General features: G+C 42.2%; 2 protein-coding genes across 2 annotated transcripts; both read right to left on the reverse strand.

Annotated features, from left to right (window-relative positions):
- Positions 1–441: 441 nt before the first annotated feature.
- Positions 442–4,616, reverse strand: LOC114250663 (uncharacterized). The gene is made up of 3 exons (XM_089738265.1): positions 4,563–4,616; positions 3,977–4,291; positions 442–597 (listed from the first exon to the last, which is right to left on the reverse strand). Exons 1-3 carry the CDS (start codon positions 4,614–4,616, stop codon positions 442–444), a joined length of 525 nt encoding a protein of 174 aa, XP_089594391.1.
- Positions 4,617–8,917: 4,301 nt separating this feature from the next.
- Positions 8,918–11,050, reverse strand: LOC114250658 (uncharacterized). Its single transcript, XM_089738246.1, has 3 exons — positions 10,997–11,050; positions 9,968–10,339; positions 8,918–9,154 (listed from the first exon to the last, which is right to left on the reverse strand). Exons 1-3 carry the CDS (start codon positions 11,048–11,050, stop codon positions 8,918–8,920), a joined length of 663 nt encoding a protein of 220 aa, XP_089594372.1.
- Positions 11,051–14,535: the final 3,485 nt, after the last annotated feature.

Here is a 14,535-nt window from a genome sequence, read left to right on the forward strand (position 1 = left end):
TAGGCCCCCGGCCCGAAAAAAAAAAGCAGATAGAATCGATAACCACTCATCTAATTATCGTCGATTGGCGACACGTTGGCCTACAATAATTACCCGTCTTTTCTCTTGTGGGTCATTAAGCCAACAAAGAGATATTGTTGTGAGAGCATGTTTATATCTGTTACCAGCAATTCTGAATTCTTAATTAGAAAAGCAGAAAAATCGGTTTGCAATACCATCACAACTTTGTAACCATATATTAAGTGGGTTGTAGCATTAAGGTGCTTACGCCGTGAGTTCTGGTAACCGACAATTGGCGCGGTAAGCTCGTCTGCCAATAAACAACAGTAATAAAACGACAAAGCAACGGATTATTCGTTTAATTCGAAGATTCAAATACGTTTACAACCAATTTGGTGGCAAAGTCCTTCCGCATTTCGTTTTTTTGCATCCTTTTGGCTTCTACGATGAGCAAATGTTGAATTCGTCGTAACTTTCTTTGCAGCTAAGATGACATTTTTGGACGCAGTGTTCTACTTTCTGGCATTGGGCTCTGAGAGCAGAACGAAGGCTGTCTTTCGCCTCTTTGAAATCGGAATGGTCGTTGTTGTTGGTATTCTGGAAAAAGAATAAAAAAAACATTTTAGGAAAACTTTTTCTCTTTAATTACTTAAAATCTGCTTAAAAAAGTACTTATAATAATAATAATAATAAAGCCTTTATTCAGACAAATACATTTTTTTTTTTTTTTTTACGTATACAAGTGGTATTAATATTAATAAAAAAAATTTTTTATTTTTTTTTTTGCAATCTTTTTTTATTTTTTTTTTTTGCCTATGTTATTATTAGTTATTGTCTGTTTGTCTATTATAGACATAGGCCTCCTCCAACTGCCTCCATATGCTTCTATTTTCAGCTGTTCTTGTCCATGTGCTTCCCGCAACTGCCTTAATGTCGTCCACCCATCTCCTAAATGGTCTACCTCGGTTTCTTTTTCTGTCTCTCGGATACCAGTACATTATAGTTTTACACCATTTTTCCTGTCCTCTTATAGTATGCCCCGTCCACTTCCATTTAAGTTTCCTTATTGTAACTGAGACATCCTTTAATTGAGTTTGTTTTTTAATTGTTGATGTTCTTATTTTGTCTGATAATCTTTTCCCCGTCATGCTCCTCTCTATAGCGTTTTGACAAACTTCTAATTTTCGAGCATGTGCCATTGTTAGGGCCCATGTTTGACATCCGGTATGTAAGGACAGGGAGGATGCAGGTGTTGAAGAGTTTCCTTTTAATGGTCATGCTTGTTTCATTGTTTTTCATCACTTCTTTTAGATTCCAGTACCTTTTCCATGCATTGGCTATTCGTCTTTCTATTTCTTTTGAAGTGAGGTCTGACGGCGATATTATTTGGCCTAAGTAAACGTATTCATCAACATATTCAATAGTGTTGCTGTTAATAGTTATGGGGTATTTTATATCGTTAGTCATAGCTTTAGTCTTCTGAGTGTTCATAATCAGTCCTACCTTCCGACTTTCCTCGTCTAATTCTCCAAGCATTGCTTGAAGTTCATTTTTTGTTGGTGAAAAGATTATTAAATCATCTGCAAATCTTAAATGGGTTAAGTTGTCTCCATCTATTGATAGCCCTCTTGTTTCCCAGTTTAGTTGACGAAAAACGTTCTCCAAAACCGCAGTAAACAACTTCGGTGACAAAGGATCTCCTTGGCGGACTCCTCTTTGAATTTTTATTTCTTCACCTTCTCTTTCTGTTTTTATTTTAGCTGTGCTACTGTTGTATACATTGCTTATGATTCTGATATATTTATTTTCAATTCCCTGGATCTTAAGAGCTTGCCAAATCATTTGATGTTCAAGCGAATCAAAAGCTTTGCAATAATCCACGAAACAGCAGTAGAAGCTCACATTAAATTCCTTGCCTTTCTCGAAAAGTTGCTTGACTACGTGTATGTGGTCTAATGTTGAATACCCACTCCGGAATCCCGCTTGTTCTCTAGGCTGGTTTTCATCGAGCTTTTTACTTATTCGACCTAGGATCACTTTAGCAAAAACTTTATAAATATTAGACATCAGGCTGATTGGCCTGTAGTTGTTGATGTCATTTTTGTTCCCTTTCTTGTGTAGTAATATTATTGTCGACGTACTCCACTGATGCGGAATATGCTCGCTCTTTAGGATTTCATTGAATATGTGTACTAATATCGGTGCCATGGTGTCTTTGTTTTCCATAAGGAATTCGTTAGTGATGCCATCAGAACCAGAAGCTTTATCTTTCTTTTGTGTTGATATCGCTTTTTGTACCTCTGCCATCATTATTAGTGGTACTTCTTCCTGTACAGATAAATCTATTTTTGGTGTAGTGATTTGGCTTGAGTATAATTTTTAAAGAAGTCTGTTGCTGTTGTAATTATTTCTGATCTTCTGGTCATGTTTCTATCGTTTCTGTCTTTCATTTTGGGTATCCAGTTTCGTTTTCCTGATAGTTCTTTTAATGCTTTCCTTACTCCGCCTGTTTTCAGGATACATTTTTCTAGTTTTTCTAACCTAAATTTTTGTCTTTCTTTCCTCATATTGGTGTTTATTTGTTTGCTAATTACTGTTATTTTCTTTCTTATATCTTTTGTTTTGTTAGATGTTGAGAAAAGGTTAGCTCGATCTTCTAGTAGCTGCTTTGTTTTATCTGATAACCATGATATTTTATTCTTTCTAGTATCCGAAGCTTTTCCTGGGGCCTTTCCATTTATAATTTCTTGCAGTTTGTTGTATGTGTCTTGTATGTGTAGGTCTTTTGTGTTTTCTATGAAGTTTATTAGCTTTTCTTTAAGTCCACTGACATTCAGGCTTGTGGTTTTGTTTGTTAGATTTGCTTTAAAAGGTCTTTTCTTAGAGGTGTTTAGTTTTAGCTTGGCTCTGACAGGTCTATGGTTACTGTTAAAGTTTAAATTATTTATAACTCGACAATCTTGAAAAGCTGTACTTCGATTCGAGAGAATGTAATCTATCTCATTTTTGTAACGACCGTCTGGAGATGTCCACGTCCACCTATTCCTTGGTCGATTTTTATAATAGCTGTTCAATATTTTCAGATTATTCTCGTATGCTAAATGAATCAATTTCTCGCCGTTTCGTGTCCTCTTTCCTGTACTGTATGGCCCCAGCACTATATCTTCACCCTCTACTCTGTGTCCTGTTCGCGCATTAAAGTCTCCCATCACTATGAGGTTGCTGAAAAAAGTACTTAAGTAACATATAAATCTTTAATCGGGAATTCTATGACTATAATCACGTCACAGTATTGGAATTTTATCTTATTGCCATTTAAAGGAAATGGTAAGAACATGAATCATTTCGGAAAAAGAAGGAAGATTTTTCTAAAGGTTTGGATTTCGATTCTAAAATTGAGGAAAATGTAGATCTTACTTCAGATAAGCAGATCCAGGCAAACAGAGTAAACGTTGCTCCAGTGACAGTTGGTACTGAACTAAACTTTAACCGGTTTTACGAAGATCCACGGTAGGTAGGCTTGGCTCTGCCCCTGAAGTCCATGGGCGACGGTAACCACTCAGCATCAGGTAGGCCGCATGCTCGTCTGCCTACAAGGGCAATAAAAAAAAAACAAGATCCAGCCGGGAGTTGATTATACTCCCTGAGCCGCGTTTGTATCTGACCTAGCAGGATTGGTAGTACCACTTAGTCTCATTCGAGGTTTGGATGCCAGTTGATGGGGGCTTTAATCATTTTAATTCCGCCTACGTCCTAAAACGCTTTGGCGGAAGTCAGGCGACTCAATAATGGCCCAGATAAAAAAAGGTTTTATTTCAGTGTCCCATTTTAGACTATTTAATTTTATCGTCTGTGTGATGACGTTATCAATCCACGGTGCTATAGGTTCGAGGAGTGAGGATGCTAATTTGAATAAAAACAAGTTATCAGCTGTGTTGATTTTAGGAACTATCTAGTAATTTTTATATGAACTCACCCTAAGAAGATGATAAAGTATATATGCAGCATCGTCATTTGCAGATTCGGTGTTGTGTTTAACGTTATCGTCTGTAAAATAATTAGGTACGTTCTGCGGATGATCGACTTCATGACTGAAGCCGTGTCTATTTGCATTTATGATATCATTAATGACGAGATGCGAGTCAAACCCAGGTTCCTTTGGTACAACAAAAAATATTGAATCGCTTTTATCGGCCACGTCAGAATTAATTTTCACTGAAGCATAATTCGCGAGCTCGCCGTTTGTGTTCTGAAATTTAATGTTTTTTTTTTTTTTTGTAATAGTCGAATTCTTATTTTAGTAATAACAGTATTTGAATTTCTATGGTAAGCAATTGCAGTCTACGAGAGTATATTACACTTAGCAGACTTTTCATTAATGGGTTATACCTCACGAACATTAAAGCTGGGAATGACCAAGCCAATCAACTGTCTTGAGTTCATTAATGTTTTGCGTTATCGTGCTTACGGTTTGTTGAGACTTAATTAATAATAAAATAACTTTGTATTCATTTTCGTTGTAATGAAATGGAGATGATTGAATATTTGAAGGGAATAGTTACTTTAGCCAGTCCCGCGGACAAAAGCACGAGAACACAACTGCACGGGCCCAACATATCGATTACAATGAACTATTCTCGTTCAAAATTTTTCTCCCGAAAGATCTTAATTAAAGAAAACAAGAAATTTCTAATTTAGTAAACATGATTTCTGAATATCATGACTGATTAGTTTGTGTTTGTTATAATGTACAGGGTGTTCGTTCATGTATACTGGTACTGGTGGTAGGACCTCTTGTCAGTTCGCACGGGTAGGTATCACCGCCCTGCCTATTTCTGCCGTGAAGTATTAATGAAATTCGGTTTGAAGTGTGGGGCAGCCGAACTTAGAACTCATATCTCAAGGGGGGTGGCGGCGTTTACGTTGTAGATGTCTATGGGCTCCGGTAACCACTTAACACCAGGTGGCCTGTGAGTTCGTCCACCCATCTATGCAATAAAAATATAGACAACGGGTAATAGAAACATTTATGACCGAGCAGGTTATTGTCTATGGTTAATCACGGAAACAATTCCCAGTATTTAGAACGATTCAACAAAAAATCTATTCAAAATCAACAAGCAAAAACTGGATGGAAACAGATTACCGGAACACGGCGAGGCTGGATCGCGGTTGGCAGTACGTGCATACCATTCGGTCTTCAGTCTAAAAGTGAGCATTAATTACCGAATGACACCGTTACAACTATCCCAGCTCAACTGACATTGACATCTCGCTTAGCCAACCTACATTTCTGACCGACCAAGTCTTTTCGGACTTGACGTTTCACAACAAGAATAGTAATTTAAAGAGTGTTTGATCATAGGATTTTTTTTATTTATTCTAATGTCCGTTCTGCTCTTTCAACTAAAGCACAGGATAATTTTAAACAATATTTCAATTCCAACATTATCAATAGTGGGAACAATATTTATTTATTTATTTTGCTGACTTCAAAACAGAGCACACTGTATAAGATAGCAGCCTAGTCATATATGTGTGACTAATAAAGAATAAATATTCCCGCTCGATCCTCCCGCGCTCGCTAATATCGAAGCATCAGTGTGCCGAATCTCACTGACGGGACACGCGCCGATCGTTATCGCGTCCGTTTATCTTCCACCGGATAAGATCGTTCTAAGCAGTGATATCGAGGCGCTGCTCGGCATGGGGAGCTCTGTCATTCTTGCGGGCGACCTAAATTGTAAACACATCAGGTGGAACACACACACCATAACTCCGAATGGCAGGCGGCTTGACGCGTTAGTCGATGATCTCGCCTTCTAGGCTCTGTCCTCTCACCCCTCCTATTTAGCTTATTCGTTAACGATATTCCCCGGTCGCCGCCGACCCATTTAGCTTTATTCGCCGACGACACGACTGTTTACTATTCCAGTAGAAACAAGTCCCTAATCGCGAAGAAGCTTCAGAGCGCAGCCCTAGCCCTAGGACAGTGGTTCCGAAAATGGCGCATAGACATCAACCCAGCGAAAAGTACTGCGGTGCTATTTCAGAGGGGAAGCTCCACACGGATTTCCTCCCGGATTAGGAGGAGGAATCTCACACCCCCGATTACTCTCTTTAGACAACCCATACCCTGGGCCAGGAAGGTCAAGTACCTGGGCGTTACCCTGGATGCATCGATGACATTCCGCCCGCATATAAAATCAGTCCGTGACCGTGCCGCGTTTATTCTCGGTAGACTCTATCCCATGATCTGTAAGCGGAGTAAGATGTCCCTTCGGAACAAGGTGACACTTTACAAAACTTGCATAAGGCCCGTCATGACTTACGCGAGTGTGGTGTTCGCTCACGCGGCCCGCACACACATAGACACCCTTCAATCTCTACAATCCCGCTTTTGCAGGTTAGCCGTCGGAGCTCCGTGGTTCGTGAGGAACGTTGACCTACACGACGACCTGGGCCTCGAGTCTATCCAGAAATACATGAAGTCAGCGTCGGAACGGTACTTCGATAAGGCTATGCGTCATGATAATCGCCTTATCGTTGCCGCCGCTGACTACTCCCCGAATCCTGATCACGCAGGAGCCAGTCACCGTCGACGCCCTAGACACGTCCTTACGGATCCATCAGATCCAATAACCTTTGCATTAGACGCCTTCAGCTCTAATACTAGGAGCAGGCTTAGGGACCTCGGTAACCGTACTCGTCGAACTCGACAAAGAGTTCGCCGTGCAACCTAACCCATGAATCAGCTCGCTGAGTTTCTCGCCGGATCTTCTCAGCGGGTCGCGATTCCGATCCGGTAGTAGATTCATTCGCGAAGCAGCTACTCTTGAGCTGTTAGGTCTCCTTCGGAGGCGCTCGGCTAGCTGTTAGCAAATCCCACCCCTCTTGGCTGAGCCTTTGCTCGCCCACCTGTCCTGGTGAAACTGGAAAGGCCTCCGGGCCACCAGTAATCCTTCAATCATAAAAAAAAAGAAAAAAAGAATCATTATTACTGTAACCAATGCTATTAAGTCATTTAAGGGAAATGCTATTTTTTAATTATTTTCTCTTTTTAAATGAAGTTTTATGTAATGAGTGTATCAGTAGACAAAGATAAAGAGTATAATTAAAATTCGTTTTACGATTTTATTTCGCGTTTGTTATTACTGATTATTATTATTCTGTGGTTACGCGCTATGGTTCGAGATAAATAAAATTCTACCGAATTACAAGTCACAACTTTATTAGCACTTAGAACACTTAAAAACCTTAAAATTTTCAATTCGCTTCTTCTACTTCGCTTCAGGTGATCCGTTCGCTGTTTCGCTTCGAGTAGTCCCGATTATTGACTAACTGCGTGCCATCTCCTCAAAGCTTTTATAGCCGATACCACATCCCTAGAATTATCGAGAATATTCCATAAAAGTCGAGTATTGTATTTCCGCAATCTGACAGCAGATGGCGTCGTACTTCTCGAGCGTTGTAGATCTTACTAGATCCTTCGATATTCGTTCGGCTATTCGGCGATAGATGGCGTTACTTTTACCCGGGTAACATTATTTTATTATTATTATTTTATTGACCTGGTACGCAAACGAGCATATGGCCCACCTGATATTGAGTGGTTACCGTCGCTCATGGACTTCAGCAATGCCAGGAGCAGAGCGAAGCCGCTGCCCACCGTTAAGTACTATCAAAAAGCCGCGTTTGAAGAATAGCGCTCGGGAAGCACCGTGGAAGGGAACTCATTCCAAAGCCGGATGGTACGTGGCAAAAATATCTCTGGAAACGCACTGTGGATGAACGCAGGGGCTCTAAGTAGTTTAGATGAACTCTACTCCGGTGGCGGGTGGTGCGATGGTAATAGCGTGATGATGGGATCATCTGAAACAATTCCTCAGAGCACTCCTCCACTTCTTCCGACGTTTCGATTAATTTAAAGGTTTTGTGATCAAGTGGTGGTGGTTTCGTGGAATATTGATCCAGCTGGTCCAATAACACTGTTAGTAAACGGCTGCAGCTCTAACACTAGAAGGAGAAATAGGAACCCTGGTATCCGTAGTCGTAAACTCTTCGAAGTGTTCGAAATGGAACGCAACCCAGGTCCGCTAAGTTTTCCGCCGGTTCTTCTGAGATCCGATCATGGCTCTAATCGGCAGTTGATGCATTCGTGAAGCAGCTGCCCTTGAGCTGCTAGGTCTCTTTCGGAGGTGATTGGGTGGCTATATGTATAAAAATAAATAACACAAATTAATGTGTATTTCTTTCTTTTTTTTTTTTGTAAATTTATGACCTGGTAACTAAGATATTTAGGTCAAGTCTTATTGAAATTTATATTCTTAATTTTATGAAAAATGATTAAATGAAATGAAATGAGATGAGATCATATGGAAAGAAATATAATCTCAGTAAAATGGTGGTCACCTGCGGATCGTTGAGTCTCACATACCCTGCGCGCCCCCTAGGTGCGGGGATCTCGTAAGAGGTTCGGCCCCCGGCCCGAAAAAAAAAAAGAAGATAGAATCGATAACCACTCATCTAATTATCGTCGATTGGCGACATGTGGGCAATATGTACCAGTCTTTTCTCTTGTGGGTCATTAAGCCAACAAAGAGATATCGCGCGTTGTGAAAGGGGGCTAGACGGAAAAAATTCTTACGAAAAGTTGTCACGACACTTTTGTTGTGAGAGCATGTTTATATCTGTTACCAGCAACTCTGGATTCTTAATTAGAAAAGCAGAAAAATCGGTTTGCAATACCATCACAACTTTGTAACCATATTATATTAAGTGGGTTGTAGCATTAAGGTGCTTACGCCGTGAGTTCTGGTAACCGACAATTGGCGCGGTAAGCTCGTCTGCCAATAAACAACAGTAATAAAACGACAAAGCAACGGATTATTCGTTTAATTCGAAGATTCAAATACGTTTACAACCAATTTGGTGGCAAAGTCCTTCCGCATTTCGTTTTTTTGCATCCTTTTGGCTTCTCCGATGCGCAAATGTTGAATTCGTCGTAACTTTCTTTGCAGTTAATAGGGCAATCTATCTGTTTCTTTTGACATTTTTGGACGCAGTGTTCTACTTTCTGGCATCGGGCTCTAAGAGCAGAACGAAGGCTGTCTTTCGCCTCCTTGAAACCGGAATGGTCGTTGTTGTTGGTATTCTAGAAACAGAATAAAAAAAAACATTTTATGAAAACTTTTTCTCTTTAATTACTTAGAATCTGCTTAAAAAGTACTTAAATAACATATAAATCTTTAATCGGGAATTCTATGACTATAATCAGGTCACAGTATTGGAATTTAATCTTATTGCCATTTAAAGGAAAAGGTAAGAACATGAATAATTTCGGAAAAAGAAGGACGATTTTTCTAAAGGTTTGGATTTCGATGCTAAAAATGAGGAAAATGTAGATCTTACTTCAGATAAGCAGATCCAGGCAAACAGAGTGAACGTTGCTCCAGTGACAGTTGGTACTGAACTAAACTTTAACCGGTTTTACGAAGATCCAGCCGGGAGTTGATTATACTCCCTGAGCCGCGTTTGTATCTGACTTAGCAGGATTGGTAGTACCATCTAAACTGGCTTCGAATAGTTTACCAACAGAGACCAAGTGGTCGTGATGCCAACGACCTGCATTTCCACTTCTGATGGGAAAGATGTGAGAAAAGGTCACCTTGAACTTAGTCTCATTCCAGGTTTGGATGCCAGTTGATGGGGGTCTGGGTGCTTTAATCATTTTAATTCCGCCTACGTCCTAAAACGCTTTGGCGGAAGTCAGGCGACTCAATAATGGCCCAGATAAAGGTTTAATTTCAGTGTCCCATTTTAGACCATTTAATTTTACCGTCGGTGTGATGACGTTATCAATCGACGGTGCTATAGGTTCGTGGAGTGAGGATGCTAATTTGAATAAAAACAAGTCATCAGCTGTGTTGATTTTAGGAACTATCTAGTAATTTTTATATGAACTCACCCTAAGAAGATGATAAAGTATATATGCAGCATCGTCATTTGCAGATTCGGTGTTGTGTTTAACGTTATCGTCTGTAAAATAATTAGGTACGTTCTGCGGATGATCGACTTCATGACTGAAACCGTGTCTATTCGCATTTATGATATCATTAATGATGAAATCTTCTTTCTCATTATTCGAATCTGATCTACATCTGTCCTCGAAATCATATTCGTAGTCATTCGAGTCCTTGACTACATATGTTATATCACTGCTCAAATGTGAATCAAACCCAGGTTCCTTTGGTACAACAAAAAATATTGAATCGCTTTTATCGGCCACGTCAGAATTAATTTTCAGTGAAGCATCATTCGCGAGCTCGCCGTTTGTGTTCTGAAATTTAATGTTTTTATTTTGAATTTTTATTGTAATAGTCGAATTCTTATTTTAGTAATAACAGTATTTGAATTTCTATGATGAGCAATTGCGGTCTAGGAGAGTATATTACACTTAGCAGACTTTTCATTAATGGACCTCACGGACAATAAAGCTGGGAATGGCCAAGCCAATCAACTATCTTGAGTTCATTAAAAAGTTCTTACGGTTTGTTGAGACGTAATGAATAATAAAATAACTTTGTATTGAAAGAGCCATGCTCGGAGTTTCTCTGAAGGATAAAATCCGGAATCAGATTATTCGACAGCGAACTAAAGTCATCGACATAGCTCAAAGAGTCAGCAAGCTGAAGTGGCAGTGGGCTGGCCATATATTCCGTAGGACTGACGATCGCTGGAGCAGACGGGTTCTCGAGTGGAGACGTAACGTGGGACACCCCCTGGCTAGATGGTGCGATGACCTCCGCACGGTGGCCGGCAAGAAGTGGATGAGGAGAACCGCAGACCGGGCTCAGTGGTGTAGATTGGGAGAGGCCTATTTCCAGCAGTGGACGACTGTGGGCTGTTGATGATGATGATGATGATGATGATGATGATGTATTCATTTTCGGTGTAATGAAATGGAAATGATCGAATATTTGAAAGCAATAGTCACTTTAGCCAGTCCCGTGGACAAAAGCACGAGAACACAACTGCACGGGCCCAACATATCGATTACAATGAACCGTTCTCGTTCAAAATTTTTCTTCCGAAAGATCTTAATTAAAGAAAACAAGAAATTTCTAATTTAGTAAACATGATTTCTGAATATCATGACTGATTAGTTTGTGTTTGTTATAATGTACAGGGTGTTCGTTCATGTATACTGGTGCTGGTGGTAGGACCTCTTGTCAGTTCGCACGGGTAGGTATCACCGTCCTGCCTATTTCTGCCGTGAAGTATTAATTAAATTCGGTTTGAAGTGTGGGGCAGCCGACCTTAGAACTCATATCTCAAGGTGGGTGGCGGCGTTTACGTTGTAGATGTCTATGGGCTCCGGTAACCACTTAACACCAGGTGGTCTGTGAGTTGGTCCACCCATCTATGCAATAAAAATATAGACAACGGGTAATAGAAACATTTATGACCGAGCAGGTTAATGTCTATGGTTAATCAAGGAAACAATTCCCAGTATTTAGAACGATTCAACAAAAAATCCATTCAAAATCAACAAGCAAAAACTGGATGGAAACAGATTACCGGAACACGGCGAGGCTGGATCGCGGTTGGCAGTACGTGCATACCATTCGGTCTTCAGTCTAAAAGTGAGCATTAATTACCGAATGACACCGTTACATCTATCCTTTTTTTTTTTTTTTTTTTTTTTTTCATTTTTTCGGGCCGGGGGCCGAACCTCCTACGAGGTCCCCGCACCTAGGGGGCGCGCGGGGTATGTGAGACTCAACGATCTGCAGGTGTTGAGAGCAGATCGCGGGCCCAAGGATTTTAGGGCCCACCCACTAAACGACTCCCCTGCACTCTTACACCCGACGTCCGATCTCCGTCCGGGGTCAGAACCCGTTCAGAGTAGGGGGGTTCCCGCGGTCAACACTACAACCAGACACGCGGCGCCACCCCGAGGACGCCCGACCAACGGGTCGTCGAGGCGATAGTCGACGACCAACGACGTCAGTCTTCGCGGTACGGCGGCCCTACCAGGCCGCCCGGGCGGTGCCGCTGGTGTTCCGGGATACCCCGCTGGGCCAGAACCAGCCTGCCGGGTCGGAACGCGATACACCGCCGACCGGGTTGCTCTTCAACAGTATGTTCGGCGACGACAGCGACGACGAAAATGCGGACCGCATCGCAGTCCGCAGCCGCCGACGCGCCGTCCCGTCCTCCTGGTGCCAGCGCGCTAGAGTGACGGTAGCGTGCGGCGCAGCCTCAACCCCCTTAGGTCGCCTCGTGACCATCACCGGGAGGAGACTGCTTCCTCATAGGGGCTGGAGCTGGACAAACGCCCTCCTCCGACCCCCGGCTCAGCGGCGGCGGCACGGCGCCGAGAGGGAAGAAGAGCTCTCCCTCTCCCGTTCCGCCGCCTCCTTCTGCGCGATGATGGACTCGCAGAAGTCGAGCATTGCCTGCCAGGACTCGTCGCTGCCGAGCATCGCAGCCACGACGGTCGGAAGCGACAAGTCCGACCGTTACATCTATCCTTTTTTTTTTTTTTCTCGGGCCGGGGGCCGAACCTTCTACGAGGTCCCCGCGCCTAGGGGGCGCGCGTGGTATGTGAGACTCAACGATCTGCAGGTGTTGAGAGCAGATCGCGGGCCCAAGGATTTTAGGGCCCACCCACTAAACGACTCCCCTGCACTCTTACACCCGACGTCCGATCTCCGTCCGGGGTCAGAACCCGTTCAGAGTAGGGGGGTTCCCGCGGTCAACACTACAACCAGACACGCGGCGCCACCCCGAGGACGCCCGACCGACGGGTCGTCGAGGCGATAGTCGACGACCAACGACGTCAGTCTCCGCGGTACGGCGGCCCTACCAGGCCGCCCGGGTGGCCGACCGATCTGACCGACCAAGTCTTTTCGGACTTGACGTTTCACAACAAGAATATTGATTAAAAGAGGGTTTGGTCATAGGATTTTTTTTTCTTATTCTACGAGTAATGTCCGTTCTGCTCTTTTAACTGAAGCACAGGATAATTTTAAACAATATTTCAATTACAACATTATCAATAGTGGGAAAAATATTTATTTATTTATTTTGCTGACTTCAAAACAGAGCACTCTGTATAAGGTAGCAGCCTAGTCATATATGTGTGACTAATAAAGAATAATTATTACTGTAACCAATGCTATTAAGTCATTTAAGGGAAATGCTATTTTCTAATTATTTTCTCTTTTTAAATGAAGTTTTATGTAATGAGTGTATCAGTAGACAAAGATAAAGGGTATAATTAAAATTCGTTTTACGATTTTATTTCGCGTTTGTTATTACTGATTATTATTATTCTGTGGTTACGCGCTATGGTTAGAGATAAATAAAATTGTACCGAATTACAAGTCAACACTGTATTAGCACTTAGAACACTTAAAATACCTTAAAATTTTCAATTCGCTTCCTCTACTTCGCTTCAGGTGATCCGTTCGCTGTTTCGCTTCGAGTAGTACCGATTACTGACTAACTGCGTGCCATCTTTGCAACGCTTTTATAGCCGATACCACATCCCTAGAATTATCGAGAATATTCCATAAAAGTCGAGTATTGTATTTCCGCAATCTGACAGCAGATGGCGTCGTACTTCTCGAGCGTTGTAGATCTTTCTAGATCCTTCGATATTCGTTCGGCTATTCGGCGATAGATGGCGTTACTTTTACCCGAGTAACATTATTTTATTATTATTATTTTATTGATCTGGTACGCAATGGTACGAGCATATGGCCTACCTGATATTGAGTGGTTATCGTCGCTCATGGACTTCGGCAATGCCAGGAGCAGAGCCAAGCTGCTGCCCACCGTTAAGTACTCTCCAAAAGCCGCGTTTGAAGAAGGAATGCCTTAGCGCTCGGGAAGCACCGTGGAAGGGAATTCCAAAGCCGGATGGTACGTCGCAAAAATATCTCTGGAAACGCACTGTGGATGAACGCAGGGGTTCTAGGTAATATAGATGAACTATACTCCGGTGGCGGGTGGTGCGATGGTAATAGTGTGATGATGGGATCATCTGAAACAATTCCTCAGAGCACTCCCCCACTTCTTCCAACGTTTCGAATAATTTAAAGTTTTTGTGACGAAGTGGTGGTGGTTTCATGGAATATTGTGGGACTATTCCTGCAGTCACCGTCAACGTCCCAGACACGTCTTTACGGATCCAGCCGGTCCATAACACTGTTATTAAACGGCTACAGCTCTTTTTTTTTATTGCTTAGATGGGTAAACGATGGGCTCACAGCCCACCTGGTGTTAAGTAGTTACTGGAGCCCATAGACATCTACAACGTAAATGCGTCACCCACTTTCAGATATAGCTTCTAAGATCTCGGTATAGTTACAACGGCTGCCCTACCCTTCAGACCGAAACGCATTACTGCTTCACGGCAGAAATAGGCGGGGTGGTGGTACCAACCTGTGCGGACTCACTTGAGGTCCTACCACCAGTACGGCTGCCAGGATCCCTATTCCTGCTCTAACACTAGAAGCAGGAATA

This window comes from Bombyx mandarina, chromosome 24, assembly GCF_030267445.1.
Source record: "Bombyx mandarina strain Sakado chromosome 24, ASM3026744v2".
Taxonomy (NCBI): Eukaryota; Metazoa; Arthropoda; class Insecta; order Lepidoptera; family Bombycidae; genus Bombyx; species Bombyx mandarina.